The 17959-nt window shown below is 41.0% G+C and overlaps 1 protein-coding gene across 1 annotated transcript in view; it reads left to right on the top strand.

The window, feature by feature from the left end:
- The window catches only part of LOC139414256 (contactin-4-like), a 31460-nt gene extending 13949 nt beyond the window's left edge, over positions 1-17511 (top strand). The window contains exons 11-22 of the mRNA XM_071162157.1: positions 5024-5151; positions 5770-5942; positions 8124-8241; positions 8681-8839; positions 9214-9363; positions 10195-10265; positions 10840-11074; positions 11192-11307; positions 11859-12039; positions 15193-15305; positions 16228-16396; positions 16548-17511. Of these exons, the coding sequence (XP_071018258.1) occupies positions 5024-5151; positions 5770-5942; positions 8124-8241; positions 8681-8839; positions 9214-9363; positions 10195-10265; positions 10840-11074; positions 11192-11307; positions 11859-12039; positions 15193-15305; positions 16228-16396; positions 16548-16633 (1699 nt within the window). The 3' untranslated portion in view covers positions 16634-17511. The remainder of the gene's footprint in view (positions 1-5023; positions 5152-5769; positions 5943-8123; positions 8242-8680; positions 8840-9213; positions 9364-10194; positions 10266-10839; positions 11075-11191; positions 11308-11858; positions 12040-15192; positions 15306-16227; positions 16397-16547) is intronic.
- Positions 17512-17959: the final 448 nt, after the last annotated feature.

The raw sequence follows: 17959 nt of genomic DNA, 5'->3' as shown, positions 1-17959 counted from the left end.
AGTAGATAATGAAACATGTTCAATTTGGTTTAAATCATGCAAAAACAAAGTGCTGGAGAGGAACGTAAAAGTGCAATATGTGCTATGTAAGAAAGCTAACGTTTCAGTTCCTTGCTCAGATCATGAGAACATATGAAAGCTGGTGGTTCCTTTTTACATGAGTCTTCAATATTCCCAGGTAAGAAGTTTTACGTTGTAGTTATTATAGGACTATTTCCCTCTATACCATTTGTATTTCATTAACCTTTGATTATTGGATGTTCTTATAGGCACTTTAGTATTGCCAGTGTAACAGTATAGCCTCCGTCCCTCTCCTCGCTCCTCACAGGGCTCGACAACAGCCACCACATCGAAGCAGCGTTACCCATGCAGAGCAAGGGAAAAAAACACCCCAAGGCTCAGCGATGTGTTCTTAACTGACTTGCCTAGTTAAATAAAGATTAAATAAAGGTGTAGTAAATTGTTTTGTTTTTTTTATCGGTAAATCGGCGCCCAAAAATACAGATTCCCGATTGTTATGAAAACTTGAAATCGGCCCTAATTAATCGGCCATTCCGATTAATCGGTCGACCTCTACTCTGTAATATGAGTAATATTTGCACATACTTCAGGGGTACGCGCAATGCCTTCGGGGGTACGTCAAATAAAAATGTCATTCACATGACTTTTTTATTCACATTTTCAAACAGTCCATTTATATTTTCCAACGGGGCTATACATTTGGGTGAGGTTTTTTTCTTCCTGAGCAGCCTCGTTTCATTGGCAAATACAAGTAGAATAGTCAAATAATTAACAACCAATCACATTAACCGTTACTCTCTCGCGGGAATTCCACTAATGGTCCGTATGTAGCTAAACGTAGCTGCTGCTCATGTTGGTTACTGTACTGATGGCGCAAAAGCCATGACAGGGAGACATAGTTGAGTGGTAACGCGCGTGCAAACAGTTGCTCCCGACGTCACTTGGGTACACTGCAGCATCCACCGAGAGGCTCTTGCTGCCAAGGGAATACCTGAAAGCTTGGAAGACGTTTTGGACACTACAGTGAAAATGGTTCACTTTGTTAAAGCAAGGCCCCTGAACTCTCCTGTATTTTCTGTGCTATGCAATGATATGGGCAGCGACCATGTAACGCTTTTACATACAGAAGTGGCGCTGGTTATCAAGGGGCAAAGTATTGACACGTTTTTTTGAATTGAGAGACGAGCTTAAAGTTCTTTACTGACCATAATTTTCACTTGTCTGACCGCTTGCATGATGACAAGCTTCTCACACAACTGGCCTATCCGGCTGATGTTTTTTCTTGCCTGAATGATCTGAATCTAGGATTACAGGGATTCTCTGCCACTATATTCAATGTGCGGGACAAAATTGAGTCTATGATTAAGAAGTTGGAGCTCATCTCTGTCTGCATTAACAAGGACAACACACTGGTCTTTCCATCAATGTATGATTTTTTGTGTGCAAATGAACTCAAGCTTACTGACAATGTCAAATGTGATATACAGTGCCTTGCGAAAGTATTCGGCCCCCTTGAACTTTGCGACCTTTTGCCACATTTCAGGCTTCAAACATAAAGATATAAAACTGTATTTTTTTGTGAAGAATCAACAACAAGTGGGACACAATCATGAAGTGGAACGACATTTATTGGATATTTCAAACTTTTTTAGCAAATCAAAAACTGAACAATTGGGCGTGCAAAATTATTCAGCCCCCTTAAGTTAATACTTTGTAGCGCCACCGTTTGCTGCGATTACAGCTGTAAGTCGCTTGGGGTATGTCTCTATCAGTTTTGCACATCGAGAGACTGAATTTTTTTCCCATTCCTCCTTGCAAAACAGCTCGAGCTCAGTGAGGTTGGATGGAGAGCATTTGTGAACAGCAGTTTTCAGTTCTTTCCACAGATTCTCGATTGGATTCAGGTCTGGACTTTGACTTGGCCATTCTAACACCTGGATATGTTTATTTTTGAACCATTCCATTGTAGATTTTGCTTTATGTTTTGGATCATTGTCTTGTTGGAAGACAAATCTCCGTCCCAGTCTCAGGTCTTTTGCAGACTCCATCAGGTTTTCTTCATCCATCTTCCCATCAATTTTAACCATCTTCCCTGTCCCTGCTGAAGAAAAGCAGGCCCAAACCATGATGCTGCCACCACCATGTTTGACAGTGGGTATGGTGTGTTCAGGGTGATGAGCTGTGTTGCTTTTACGCCAAACATAACGTCTTGCATTGTTGCCAAAAAGTTCAATTTTGGTTTCATCTGACCAGAGCACCTTCTTCCACATGTTTGGTGTGTCTCCCAGGTGGCTTGTGGCAAACTTTAAACAACACTTTTTATGGATATCTTTAAGAAATGGCTTTCTTCTTGCCACTCTTCCATAAAGGCCAGATTTGTGCAATATACGACTGATTGTTGTCCTATGGACAGAGTCTCCCACCTCAGCTGTAGATCTCTGCAGTTCATCCAGAGTGATCATGGGCCTCTTGGCTGCATCTCTGATCAGTCTTCTCCTTGTATGAGCTGAAAGTTTAGAGGGACGGCCAGGTCTTGGTAGATTTGCAGTGGTCTGATACTCCTTCCATTTCAATATTATCGCTTGCACAGTGCTCCTTGGGATGTTTAAAGCTTGGGAAATCTTTTTGTATCCAAATCCGGCTTTAAACTTCTTCACAACAGTATCTCGGACCTGCCTGGTGTGTTCCTTGTTCTTCATGATGCTCTCTGTGCTTTTGACGGACCTCTGAGACTATCACAGTGCAGGTGCATTTATACGGAGACTTGATTACACACAGGTGGATTGTATTTATCATCATTAGTCATTTAGGTCAACATTGGATCATTCAGAGATCCTCACTGAACTTCTGGAGAGAGTTTGCTGCACTGAAAGTAAAGGGGCTGAATAATTTTGCACGCCCAATTTTTCAGTTTTTGATTTGTTAAAAAAGTTTGAAATATCCAATAAATGTCGTTCCACTTCATAATTGTGTCCCACTTGTTGTTGATTCTTCACAAAAAAATACAGTTTTATATCTTTATGTTTGAAGCCTGAAATGTGGAAAAAGGTCGCAAAGTTCAAGGGGGCCGAATACTTTCGCAAGGCACTGTAGCGAAGCACCTGAGTTAGCAGGTACTTTCCCGAAAAGGATGACACAAACAACTGGATTCATTATCCCTTTCATGTCCTGCCTCCAGTCCACTTACCAATATCTGAACAAGAGAGCCTTATAGAAATTGCAACAAGCGGTTCTGTGAAAATGTAATTGAATCAGAAGCCACTGCCAGGTTTCTGGATTGGGCTGCGCTTAGAGTATCCTGCCTTGGTAAATCGCACTGTTAAGACACTGACGCCCTTTGCAACCACGTATCTATGTGAGAGTGGATTCTCGGCCCTCACTAGCATAAAAAAAAACTAAATACAAACACAGACTGTTGGTGGAAAATAATTTAAGACTGAGTCTCTCTCCAATACAACCCAACATTGCTGTTATGTGCATCCTTTCAAGCACACCCGGCTCATTAACCTGTGGTGAATTATTCACAATTTTCGATGAACAAATATGGTTTATATGTAAGATAGTTAAATAAAGAGCAACATTTTTGATTATTATTATGTTATTATTATTATTCCCATGAGCCGGGTTGTGACAAAAACTCACACTTATTCTTATGTTTAATAAATGTATCGTATAGTGTGTGTGTGTAGCAGGCTTACAATGATGGTGCTAGAGGGGGTGCTAGAGGGGGTACGCAGCTGGAGGTTGAATATTTGAAGGGGTACGGGACTATAAAACGTTTGGGAACCACTGGTGTAGATGAAGGGGAGTCGACAGATTAAAGAAGGGTTTTTAAGCCAATTGAGAATGTGTGCCATTCAGAGGGTGAATGGGTAAGACAAAGTGTATATAAATATTTTTATAACCTTTATTTAACTAGGCAAGTCAGATATGAACAAATTCCTATTTTACAATGACTGCCTACCCAGGACAAACCCTCCCCTAACCCGGGCAACGCTGGGCTAATTGTGCGCTTTCCTATCACTGCCGGTTGAGATATAGCTTGGGATCGAACCACGGTCTGTAGTGACACCTCTAGCATGGAGATGCAGTGCCTTAGACCGCTGCACCACTCAGGAGCCTTATATTTAAGTTGCTTTGCACGGGGTATGGTAGTAGGTGTCTGGCGCACTAGGTTTGAGTGTGTCCAGAACTGCAGCGCTCCTGGGTTTTTCACACTCAACAGTTTCCTGTGTGTATCAGGAATGGTCCACCACCCAAACAACTAGCCAACTTGACACAACTGTGGGAAGCATTGGGGTCAACACAGGCCAGCATCCCCTGTGGAATTCCTTCGACACCTTATAGAATCTATGGCCCCGACGAATTGAGGCTGTTCTGACGGGAAAAGAGGGTGCAACTCAATATTAGGAAGGTGTTCCTAATGTTTTGTACACTCAGCGTATGCCAACATCCCTCCAACGGACCATTCTATGGATTGTATTTTGTGAACATTTCTAAAACCATGGTCTTTTTTTGTCCTGGTTACGTGAGGAATCACTCACATGTTGAATAACGATAAGGCTGCAGGTAAAGATTCCCATTAGTGAATCATATCTCCCCGTTATGCTGCTCTCTTCTCCTTCCCCTGTCCTCATTTTGGCCTTAGTGTCCCGCTGTGTATCCTATTAAAATACGCATTTAATATTTTGTGCTGTCAATAGCATGGCGACCCTACAGCAAATCTGTTCTGCTTCAACTAAGATAATTGCTCTCTGCAAATGTGCTTGTAGAGAATTCAATCTTCCACATAATTACGTTTTTATTCATGAAATAGTTGTCATTCAAACTACAGCATGGATATCGGAATGGATGTGATATGAAAGTGTTGATATAATTGTATGCCTTTCCTCAATTATCAATCACTAATATAGTATTTAGAATCCCTATATAACCCAGTGAGGGCTATCAAATCATTATTGATCCTGATAACAACAGCTGTCTGTTCATTCATTCTTGTCAGACGGACCATCATGGGGGATGGAACTCTCCGTATCAGCAACATCAGCGAATCAGACGGAGGGAGGTACACCTGTGTGGCCAGGAACCCCTTTGGGACATCAAGCAGTACTGGTACTCTGGTGGTGAAAGGTACTTTTCCGGACACAGATTTCACTACCTTTTAAGCAGATGGTTTAAACCTGTTTAGAGAAAGAAAAAAAATACTAAGCCAAGCATGAAATTGATAATGAAATGTATAGTTGTTTTATGTTCCTGCTGGTTTGACAGAAACATAACTCATCCTTGGTTTTGTCAGCTGTGAGTTATTGGTCACACAGCGGAGGGTAGAAAATCCCTATATCTATAGTAGTGAGGAGAGAGATGTTCTGTTCCATCCAAGTCAGACATTGCATGTTAATTTTAAAAGAACTGCTGCGGCATATTTCAATGTGGCTGTTCTAATAACTGATGGTTCTACATGGATTATTCATTTTTTTCCTTAATTTGACACCATGATTGCATTTAGTTGAATTATTCAGTCTCAAGACTATATCAATAAAACATCATGAAAAAAACATGTAATAGGATTGAGAGGAAGACACTTCCCAATGGGAGCAATTTAAGATCAATTTGTTACATTAGTAGTAGGGGAGGCTGCCACTGCATTGAAACATCTTGTCTAAAGTACATTTTGTCCAGCAGCAGGTTTATATTCATATTCAAGATAAACATGATCGTGTGTGTTTGTTTTTCTGTATTCTCAAATAGAGCCAACCAAGATAACAGTTCCACCGCTGAGTGTGGATGCCACTGTGGGAGAGAGCATCGTGTTGCCATGTGAAGTGTCTGGGGACTCCTCCCTGGATCCCACCTTTAAGTGGTTCTTCAACGGCAAGCTCATCGATTTCAACAGACAGGACCACTTTGAGATGATAGGAGTGGTATGTACCTTCTACCTGTACTGTACAGGAGACAGCACACAGTAGTCTCGTCTCACAAGCTTCAAAGCTTGGACAGTAAAGCAACACCTTATATGAACATGTTAGAATATTTACATCCTGCATCCTGAATTGTACAGTATCATTACACCAACACCTCAGAAAGTATTCACATTTTCCACATTTTCTTGTGTTACATTTAAAATGTATTAAATTGAGATTTGGTGTCACTGGCCAACACACAATACCCCATAATGTCAAAGTGGAATTATGTTTTTACAAATTTTTACAAATGAATAAAATAGGAAAGCTGAAATGTCTTGAGTCAATAAGTATTCCACCTCTTTGTTATGCCAAGCCTTAATAAATTCCGGAGTAAATATTTGCCTAACAAGTCACAAGTTGCATGGACTCACTCCGTGTGCAATAATAGTGCTTAACATTATTTTTGAATGACTACCTCGTCTCTGTACCTCACACATACAATTATCTGTACGGTCCCTCAGTCGAGCAGTGAATTTCAAACAGAAATGTAACCACAAAGACAAGGGAGTTTTTCCAGTGCCTAGCAAAGAAGGGCACCTATTGGTAGATGGGTAAAAAAAGCAGACATTGAATATCCCTTTGAGCATGGTGACGTTATGAATTACATTTTGGATGGTGTATCAATACTCCCAGTCACTACAAAGATACAGGTGTCCTTCCTGACACAGTTGCTGGAGAGGAAAGAAACCTCTCAGGGATTTCACCATGAGGCTATTGGTGACTTTAATACAGTTAAAGAGTTTAATGGCTGTGATAGGAGAACTGAGGATGGATCAACAACATTGTAGTTACTCCACAATACTAACCTTAATAACAGAATTAAAAGGAGGAAGCCTATACAGAATACAAATATTACAAAACATGTATCCTGTTTGCAATAATGCACTAAATTAAAACTGCAAAGAATTTGGCAAAGAAATGCACTATGTCCTGAATACAAAGTGTTATGTTTGGGGCAAATCCAACACAACACATCAAACATTGTGGTGGCGGCGGCATCATGTTATGGGTATGCTTGTCATTGGCTAGAAATATAGTTTTTTTAGGATAAAATAAACAGAATAGAGGTAAGCACAGGAAAAAAATCCTAGAGGAAAACCTGGTTCAGACTGCTTTCCAACAGACACTGGGAGGCAAATTCACCTTTCAGCAGGACAATAACCTAAAACACAAAGCCAAACATACACTGGAGTTGCTTACCAAGACAACATTGAATTGTTCCTAAGTGGCCTAGTTACAATTTAGAATTAAATCGGCTTGAAAAATCTATTGCTGTATAGTAATGATCAACAACCAATTTGACAGAACTTGAAAAATAAAACAAAATTGTAATGTGCAAATATTAAACAATCCAGGTGTGCAAAGCCCTTAGAGACTTACCAGAAAGACTCCTAGCTGTAATCGCTGCCAAAGGTGATTGTAACATGTATTGACTCAGGGGGGTGAATATTTCTGTGTTTCATTTTCAATAAATGTGCAAACATTTCTAAAAACATGTTTTCACTTTGTCATTATGCGGTATTGTGTGTAGATGGGTGAGAAAAACAAATATTTAATCCATTTTGAATCCCGACTGTAACACATCAGAATGTGGATAAGTCAAGGGGTATGAATACTTTCTGAAGGCACTGTTCATCTCAGACAAGACTAAGGCATTTAACATGGAGACCTGGCCAGGTAAAACCTGTGGACATGAAGATTAAAACAACCAGTCTGTTGCTGATCTTATGAGTAAATCACCTGACACTCCAGTGAACAAAGGCACACAAATCTGTCTGCCTACAGGATTTATCCTCTGGTCTGCTGAGCACACAAAGACCCTGCACTAAAACGGCCTGTATAACACTGACATTTTCACTGTGAGCATCATTTGGCAGAGCTCTTAAACTTCAGGAAGTGTTTTTTGTTTTTAACACAAGGAGTGTTGAAATCAGTGTCACTCCAATGTTCCTACCTGCTCTTTTCTCTCACTGCTACTGCAATAGCATACTTGGGATAAACAAATCTATCAAAATGTCTACTGTATAAGTGGTATGAAAGGTGCTACACATGTGGAAAAAAATATACATTGAATGACTGTATTTTGAGACACTAGTATTGTTGATAAATTGCACACTTTTTCTGTTCTATTGTCATCAGGGATCAGCTGGTGATCTGATGGTCCGGAATATTCAGCTAAAGCATTCTGGGAAGTATGTGTGCATGGTACACACTGTGGTGGACAGTGTCTCAGCAGCAGCCCACCTGATTGTTAGAGGTACGCACGCACCTCCTCCCTGTGATTATACTTTGGTGTACTGGCATACTGTAGCACCCATAGAGATATACCATATCTAGGGTAGCACTCATCTACAGAGGAATTAGACAACCTCAGACATGATCACCCGTTCTATTAATTCCCTTTACTTCAGCCAACTATTCTGGGTGACATTCATTCAGTGTTAAATAATGACTACAGGAGCATCTGAAAATCAATGCATAAATTTTCCTCTTCTCCTTCGTTTTTGAATCCTTTTGTATTTCCCCTCATCAACTGAAGGATCTTTATCTCTGCTGTGTGAAATATTAAATGTCTCTCTCTTTTGTGGGCAGACTGCTCTAACCTTGCCATCCTTTTTTTGGCTGACACAATAGAACTATTTGACAGTGGTTGTCCTTGTCTCCCTGTTCTGTGCCTGTGCTGCTGGTTATTTCAGGGCCTCCCGGTGCCCCAGAGGGCCTTATTGTGGGGGAAATCACTGACTCCACTGCCCAGCTCTCCTGGGAGTCTGGGCCTGACAACCACAGCCCTGTCACCACATACAGCATCCAGGCCAGGACCCCCTTCTCCATAGGCTGGCAGGCCGTCAGGACAGGTAGCTACAATGCCAGCCCATCCCTCACAGACACTGTTTACAGATGTAGGATCTTAATTTGATCACCCGGATCACGTTCTTGCAATGCAGGAAATGTAGAACGTGTAGTGTATTTGAGGTTTAAAAAGGCTTCTGATGTTTGTAATTTCCCCTTTAAAATGTCTGTACTATCAGAATACTGTGGGAACAGTCAGCTTTGGGGATGAATGATGTGAACAGGAGTATTTATCTTTAATCATTCGTTATCTTGGGGGCCTTCTTGGATAAGTTATATTGACATTAATTGTATCACAGGCAGTCTTTGATAACATGAATGTGTTTTGTTGGTGGATGAGAATCAATATGTATTTAAATTCTAAATTCTTTAATCCTAGTTCCTGATTCTGTGCCTGGACAGATGTTTCATGCAACGGTGATAGATTTGAACCCCTGGGTGGATTACGAATTCAGGGTGGTGGCTAGCAACAATGTGGGTGTTGGAGAACCCAGCATGCAATCCAAGCAGATTCGAACAAAAGCGGCAGGTACATTCTCATTTCTCTTTTTCCTCTTGTGGTGAATCTATCAACCCCACGGTGGAAATGTAATTTAACGGTCTGATTAGTTTCATTTTGCATGGAGTGTTCCGTTCAGCCCCTGATGAATTTCACCATGTAGAACCCACATACACTTTTCACGCCAGTCCACTGGTTATTGTGTCTTTCTCATCGCTAATTACGTGTAATGAAGACAGAATCAGCTCTGTTCCAATTTGACTGACACAGAGACAGATGTTAATAATTGACCTAATAGGAAAAGAAAGTGAGAGATAATTTATTCGTGTGTTTAGGCCACGTGGCCTATCTATCCATGTGGATATTGACACTTGAAACTTTTGCTTGTCAGATTAGAACTACCCGAGCAGGAGGCATCATACCTTTTATAGCATTCCGACGCTGTTCACATCAGCACTCAGGAATTTCTGCCATGATTAATTCATGTCAGCAGCATCAACAGGAGCCGTGTGAAATACCCACGCCTGCCATAAGGCAATGACTTGAAAGTGTCTATTCTGAGTGGGTTAGCAGAGTGCTTCCGCCTGGCCCACTGAATCACAAGGGAAGAGTATTCCTGCAGTGCGATACACTGTAGTAACAGCAGTAGCGTGCACTGGCGCTCGTGCCAGTATCAACCCTAATTTAATTACATCAAAAAGCTAAGCCTTTGCTTTGAAACCGTACAAGGATGAGGGGCACTATGATAGTGACATCAAGGCTTCCATAGGGTTTCGGAGTAGTAGGGATTCAAATACATGCCTTTGATCCGAGGAATACACAAACTTATATTGGACACTGTTGTTGTTTTTGTCCATCCAGTTCCTGAAGTAGCACCAGGTAATGTGAGTGGAGGAGGAGGAAGGCGGGGAGAACTGGTTATCCAATGGGAGGTAAGCTTGCTGATCATCACGGACTTATAGAATACATCTTTATTATGACAGATCAGTGTTCTTTCCTTTCCTTTTTAAAATTATTTATTTGTTTTTCCTTGTATGTCAAGGACAATTACAAGATACAATACCTACAAATATGTACATTTCAAATCACTCTTCTGACATGAATGGGGTTTTGACAGAATTCTCTACGGCGATGCGACTTCAATTAAATGGGTTTAAATTAAAAGAAGAGCTGTCTTGCCTAGCTATTTGCCTGTTCCAAATGGCTCCCCTGGTGTGTAAATCAAAATGCAGATGCAGAGATGGTGGAAATTGTTTGTGCATAAATCTAAGACGATGTCTCAGAATGGGTGTTTCTGTGGGTTTCTTAAAGGGAATGAACTTATCATGCAGAATGTGTATATACTGTGTATATCTTTGGATATAATGCATTATGTTGAGGTTGTGGTATTTCACTGTTCAGAATTTGACACTTCCAGTTGAGGTAGTAATTTGATATTCAGTTCAACCAATGGGAAGGGATAAGAATTGCTACAATTTATGCAGTCAAATTGTCTCTGTCTCATAGCCAATACCAGAAGAGCTACAGAGTGGAGAGGAATTTGGATACGTTGTGGCTTTTCGTCCTCTTGGTACAAGCACATGGAAGCAGACTGTGCTGGCTTCACCTGATGCATCAAGATACACCTTCAGGAACGACAGCGTCCCTCCCCTCTCCCAATTTGAGGTGAAAGTTGGAGTCTACAACAACAAAGGAGAAGGCCCGTCTAGCCATGTGGTTGTAGTGTATTCCGCAGAGGAAGGTTAGTTATTTTGACTATTTCTCAAGATGCTGATGAAATGGAAGCTTTGGCTTGTTAGTTTGACTTGAATGTTTACCATTCTCGATAATGTCCTTGGTCTAAATTTGTCATGCTTAGAGCCCTCTGAACCCCCGTCCAGAGTGTGGACCCGGACGCTGTCAGCCTCTGAAATCGAGGTGTACTGGGAACCCATTACCCAGACAGCCAGCAGTTGGAAGATCATTGGATATGAGGTATGAAAAATATCCAAAGAATCATGATGCTGGTAGAGAGCAGAAAACAGCATGATAGATACAGTATTATCCTCACGATGATTGACTCAGCAATAGGTTGGCATGCATTTAAATAGAACTGCCAATGGCAAAAACGTGAAATTTCCCCTCCCCCGAAAAATACCTTGGGATACAAAGGTATATTTCTCACCATCTAATCTAGAGTGAAGAGGTCTGTCCACAGCTATTCCAGTCTCCCAAGGAGCCTAATACGCTGGCTGCTTCCCTGCCTGAGTAGTGTTCTATAAATCTCCCCTCACAAGTGTGAACATCATATATCAATTTCCTCCACAACCAACACTGTCCCTAATGACGGAACACCCTGAGGATCCTTGCCCATTTTCCCCTTAGTATATAGCCCAGAACTGTCTGGCTGTAGAGAAGGCCCAGGTTGCTTGACTCCCATTGTGAACCTGGTTATCAGGTCCACAAACAACGATGCTGGACGTGTCTCTAATCCTGTTTTAATGCTGTCGGGAGGTCTGGAATAACTTTCATGTCTTTGGTTCCAGGTCCTTTGTTGGGAGGAGGGGATGCAGGAGAGTGATGCTGAGATGGTGAGGGTCACAGACACTGCAGCCCTTCTCTCTGGGCTCAAGGGCAGTACTGTGTATCTGATCTCAGTCAGGGCCCAGAACAGCGCTGGAGCAGGGCCTTCTAGCCCCGCAGTCAACGTCACCACCAAGAAACCACGTGAGTATTCTCTAAGATGGAACAGTTGTCACATGCAATTTGAGCATTTTTCTCTTTACAAGTTTGCTTTCACGTATATGAAGCCTGTATATCCAGCACAGGTTAACATTAATGGCATTGGTGGTGGAATGCAGCAGTATACAGTACAACTTCAATGGCTTTAGAGCCTCTGTGAATACTCTACATCAACAGCACTGCTGAGACAAAACATCCTCATCTGGGTAAAGTTTTGCCTGCATGTTAACTGCAAGACTAGCGCATGGAATTTGATTATGTCATACCTACAAACATGTGAATTAGCAGTGTAGTGGCCAGAAATGTTTTTATGTGTATATTATACATCACGTGCGACTAATAAGACTATGCGATAGGCCTATTTAAATGTTTATCTGACTCCATAAAGATTATTAGCAATATGCGAGAGTTGAGTTACAGTAATAGGCAAATGAAGGAAGGTCCGAGTCTGGATTCCAAATACAAGTGTATTTAACTACTTTGTAAAAATGAATGGATTCACATTCAAGGCATAAAGCTTACGTTACAAGACATTAACAAGTATTACAAGGCATTATTCTAAGCATGGTCAGTGAGAGAGACAGAAATCATAGCCTGAAAGGCCATGCCCCAAAAGTCCATGGTGTGGAGAGAGAAAGAAAGAAGGTGTCTCACCACAGAAGGTCAGGAACAAATAGGAGATAGAAAAATGAATATTGATCTTTCATAAGCATCTGAGTTGTTTGGATTCAAAACCTGAGTTGTTGACCAATAGTATTACTGTAAAGTTAACCTCCAATCAGATATCAGACCTACATGATGTAGCCTCTGCTTCTCAGAGGTGAGACAATTGGGGTTGGCAAGACCAACACAGAGAATGCTAAATTTTTAAGGCAACACGGAGCACATTCATGAAAACAGTTGATAAGAAGAGTCACTTCTGGGGTTTTTTAATAAATAAAAAATGGGTGATAAGATGCTGTTTACCTTGACAACTCAGGGAGAGGAGGCGTGTTTATGAGCTTATCAGAGTAAGATGCAATTATTCAACTACTAACTCTATCACAAAGCAATCAGCTATCCCTCCTTCTTGTGTTATCTTCTATTCGAGACCCACTGGGCGCAGACGTCAGTTCAACATCTATTCCACGTTGGTTACGTGGAAATAGGGCTGGGCAGTATACCATATTTTACTATATACCGGTATTGATGCACAGACCGGTTTGGGTTTTTACTTTACCTTCTATAACGGGATTTGAATTTTTGTTTTGTTAAATGTGATACGCAGTGTGTAACATCAATTTTTAGAGTTTACTTCACTACTTGAGTCATTTCTCCATGGCACTTTCCTAGCCCGCAATGTCACCAGTGTTGCCAACTTAGCGACCTTGTCGCTATATTTAGCGAGTATTCAGACCCCTCTAGCGACACATTTTCAAAAAAGCGACTAGCGACAAATCTAGCAACTTTTTCTGGTGTTATTGGAGACTTTTGGAGACTCTGACGTGAAAGCACGTAACGTTCTTACTCTTCTAAACGAGCAGCGGGTGCTGCCGTGGGCCCCACCACCCCGTCCTAAAGCACTCACAGGCGGCCCAGTCCTCGCGCAGCAGTCCATCCCAGCTGCAGTCAGAGCAGGAGATGTTCACCCCTCCGCGTCCAGACTGCAAATGAATCGCATATGGGGCGGCAGGGTAGCCTAGTGGTTCGAGGGTTGGACTAGTAACCGGAAGGTTGCAAGTTCAAACCCCTGAGCTGACAAGGTACAAATCTGTCATTCTGCCCCTGAACAGGCAGTTAACCAACTGTTCCTAGGCCATCATTGAAAATAAGAATTTGTTCTTAACTGACTTGCCTGGTTAAATAAAGGTAAAATTAAAAATAAATAAAATGTGGGAAGCCGCCGCTGGCTGATCCCGCCCTGGCTTACATTCAGGGCGGGATGTAAAAAACAAACAACATATTTAGGGTATTTTTTACTCACTTTTTGTCTCTCCCACGACGTTATTCCTCTCTCCTACAGAGTCCATCACAATTACATGCACATGGCCAATTATGCAAATTAGGTGATGATGTCATTTAGCGACATATAGAGACTTTTAGGATAGCCAATAGCTACTTTCCTTACTGAGGAGTTGGCAACACTGATCGTTACTCAATGAGCGCAAATGTTGTTCTCGACCACGAGAAACTTGCGTTCAGTCTGCATGGTTAATGCAGCACATGCAACAATGTTGATGATTATGATGCCGTTTTCACTTTGCTTCTTAATATAAATACACTAGCATTCTATAATTACATTGTTAGTTTGTGTTTCTTACATCTGCAAACAGCTAGTTTGTATTTTTTTAGCAAGTTTGGCCTACATCTTGTTAGCTGCCAATCGCTAGTTAGCTGTCTATCTAGCTAGCTAGCTAATAAATGTACTGAGTCAGAGCAAACGTAATTAGCTAAACAGCCTGATAATACCAGTGATGGTGTAGACTTAAATCAGCATGTTGTTTGTGCAACAGTATCTTACAAATCAAAGAGGAATACGCAAAGCATGAATATGAGAACATGCAATGAATCCAAAGATTATGACATATGATCAACAGTTTGGTTCCTACCCTGTTACAATAACTCCTCCCTGGCATCTACGTTCAGCGTCATGTCAAACAACACTATGCAAAGTGCCTATAGAATTAGAATAATCATTCTATTTCCATGGAACCAACAGTTCACCCAAGTGTTTTGCACTAAATCGCAAGTCAAATCGCAATTGCAACATCTCAAATGAGTGCAGGAAATGCAAAAGTTTAATCGAACAGTATAAAACAAGTAGAATGGAGAAAGACCCATTGAAATCACTTAGAATGTATGTGTTGCCACCCTAGGATCCTGCACTACCCATAAAGCAAACATAGAACTATTGTTATTCCAAAACATAAAATACCGTCCATTTTTTTAAAGATACCTTGATACGATATTTTGGCCATATTGCCCAGCCCTACATGGAAACAACATTGATTCAACCAGTGTGTGCCCAGTGGGTAGTTCCTTCAAACAGCAGTGATTATGGGGATGTTTAAAGTGAGAAAGTCATTTTGAAGTCATTTCAGCTATTGACGGAATTGTACGTGATTCATTTGTGTGGCTTTATGATTGCATGTCTTTCAGCACCAAGTCAACCTCCAGGGAATATTGAGTGGAACTTGACAAACTCCAAGATCTTTTTGAGTTGGGAACATGTCAAGGCAATGGGAAATGAGTCTGAGGTGACAGGATACAAGGTGAGTGTTGTCAGTGTAATAGCAGGCAGGATCTTTGAAAACTAGGAAACAAATGCAGTTTGTTGGCTTACCTCAACAGCTGTCTTATCTATTAATGTCTCCCTGGTCGCAGTGGAAGTATAAACCTCAGCACTTCCAGTGTCACATATGGATTGTCCATGCAAAATTGTGTGGACAATCCGTACAAAATTAAAAAGACTGTTCCTGGTGTTATGACACAAAACAAATCTGTTTCTCCATTGTTCTGGGTTTCCACTGAGTATGTTTGACTGAAGGTCTGCCAAGTTCTGATATGGAAACACACAAAATGTGTCCTTGTGGATAGCTGTTGAGGCAACACTTTCCCTAATGGCGTCCCTAATGGTGGAACGCCCGGAGGATCCATTCTTTCCTGCCTTTTGATCCCTCTGAATGCTCAGTAGTAAAAAGTGTTTGAACCTGCGTAACAGGAAGCGTTTCATGTCATCTTGAGTATCTGAACTCTGAGAGCATTCAGCAGAGGATTATGACTCAGAAAAGGTCCTGGTTTCTTTTAAAGTATTCATTTACAATGGAGCACCTTTCGCTAATTGATTGATCTGAAAGAGAAGGTGAGGAAGCAGCTGAGTGCCTGTGAAGCTCCACACTCAGACACTAGCCTCCATGGAGCGCCACGGGGGCCACACTAGCACCTCACACTATAATTTGCAATTCATGTCATCCTCTGGAAAGGGGCTTCTGAAAAATACAAATACAATTTCTTAAGACTATTTGGCTGCACAAAAAAATACTTTTGTATTTTTTCCCCAAAAAATAGCTCCTCAAAAACAATACTGTGGCATTATCCAAAAACAACTCATTTCTCATTTATGTCAAACTACTGTGTCACTTAAATTTGTATTATTGATATCAGATACCATGATATTCCCTCTCCCGTCTCTAGGTGGTGTACCGTCAGAACTGGCTTGGGAAGACCAGCGTTGTGGAGACCAACAGGACCAGCATGGCACTGCAGGTCCCCTCTGGTGAGGACTACCTCATTGAGATCAAAGCCCTGAGTGATGGAGGGGATGGCAGCAGCAGTGGCCCCATCAGGATACCAAAGATGTCCAGTAAGAGAGAACTGTTTTTGTCTTTCACCATTCACAGGATTCACTTTTGGTACAATCGATTCAAGGTTTCCAGAGTGCCTTCAACAAAATTCATAACGATGAATCCCACAGGTACTATGTGTTTGTTGATGAGTGTTTTTGTCTTTTTCAGGTCTTAACTCAAACGGCCATTTCAGCTCAGCTCCATGCAAGATTTGTGCAGTTATGTTTTTTATACTTTCAAAGTTGACTTTATAAGACTTAAACATGTATTGCCTTTAATGAACTCTAGCTTTCAGAGTCAAGTACTCAGCAAAGGATGTGTTTTACGTGTACTTTTCACTTCTCAAGAATGTGAAATCAACAGCTAACTATTTAGAGTATTCAACGCAGCTGCATTGCCTTACTGTATGCATTTTTCAAATTAATTTGTCAACCAAGCTTTTGAGTGTTTTATGTCTAGATTTTATGCCGAAAGGATAGGCTTTTACATATGAGAAGATTGTCAATCCTTAGAACAATCTAGATGAGATATTTATATGGCGGAAATATGAAAGTAATCAAATGAAAGCGCAAACATACCCCTTAATGATGTTTGTTATGTCCCTCAGTAATTACAAATCAAAATGTTTAGTTCCCCATGGCTGTGTCAAGCTTCTGTTTAGAATGACATGATGTCCTTTTCTAATGGTAGAGATACAGTACCTTGCCTATGTGTGCCTCATCCCTGTGTTTTGTTGTGACCTGTTTGTTTGTTATTGTAAATGTTCTGTAAGAATGAGTCAACTGTGGGAACGACCATGGTTCACTCCGAGGTTGTCCTTTAATTCCTTAATGAAGCACAGTGACAGTATGATCTGTCTGGCGGCCATCAACATTCCGCAGATTCCGTGAAAGAAAATTCACATATGCTATCGTCAACATTTAACAGTATCGAAGGGCGGCGCACAATTGGCCCAGCGTCGCCCGGGTCAGGGGAGGGTTTGGCCGGGGTAGGCCGTCATTGTAAATAAGAATTTGTTCTTAACTGACTTGACTAGTTAAATAAAGGTTAAATAAAAATATGACCACCACAGACATCTTGGATCAATATGCAGAACTATACAGAAAAACATGTTAATGTGCATTGATACAGTACCTGGGGAAGATTTTCTCAAACATTTTCGATTAATTCAACTCTTTCTCCATGGTTCTTAATCAAGATAGTTCAAGTTGTGGCTGAGTTGTGCTTGATAGGTGTTGCATAACTGTTTTAATACTATTGTATTAACAAACAAAATGTATCTCTGTGAGATGTAATTGAAAATGAATAAAATGTTTCAAATTGAAATGTCTATTTTTAAATGTGTTTCATTTCAGGTGTGTGTGCCCTTTTGAAAGTGCCAGGGAGAATGACAACCATCATTCACAGGAGTCAGTGTGACACCCTTCTGCATTAATGGTTACCATTCAGTTACCATGAACAGGTAGCTCATAACACTGACAGACAGCATGGTTGCTGTGCTTTCCCTTGCCAAGGTTTTTTTTAACACAATCAGCATTTAACTGAATGCTTTGGTCCTTGCTCAGCATAACAGTTACAAA

The sequence above is a fragment of the Oncorhynchus clarkii genome, chromosome 7 (genome assembly GCF_045791955.1).
Source record: "Oncorhynchus clarkii lewisi isolate Uvic-CL-2024 chromosome 7, UVic_Ocla_1.0, whole genome shotgun sequence".
Taxonomy (NCBI): domain Eukaryota; kingdom Metazoa; phylum Chordata; class Actinopteri; order Salmoniformes; family Salmonidae; genus Oncorhynchus; species Oncorhynchus clarkii.
This window is presented reverse-complemented; position numbering and strand designations above follow the sequence as displayed.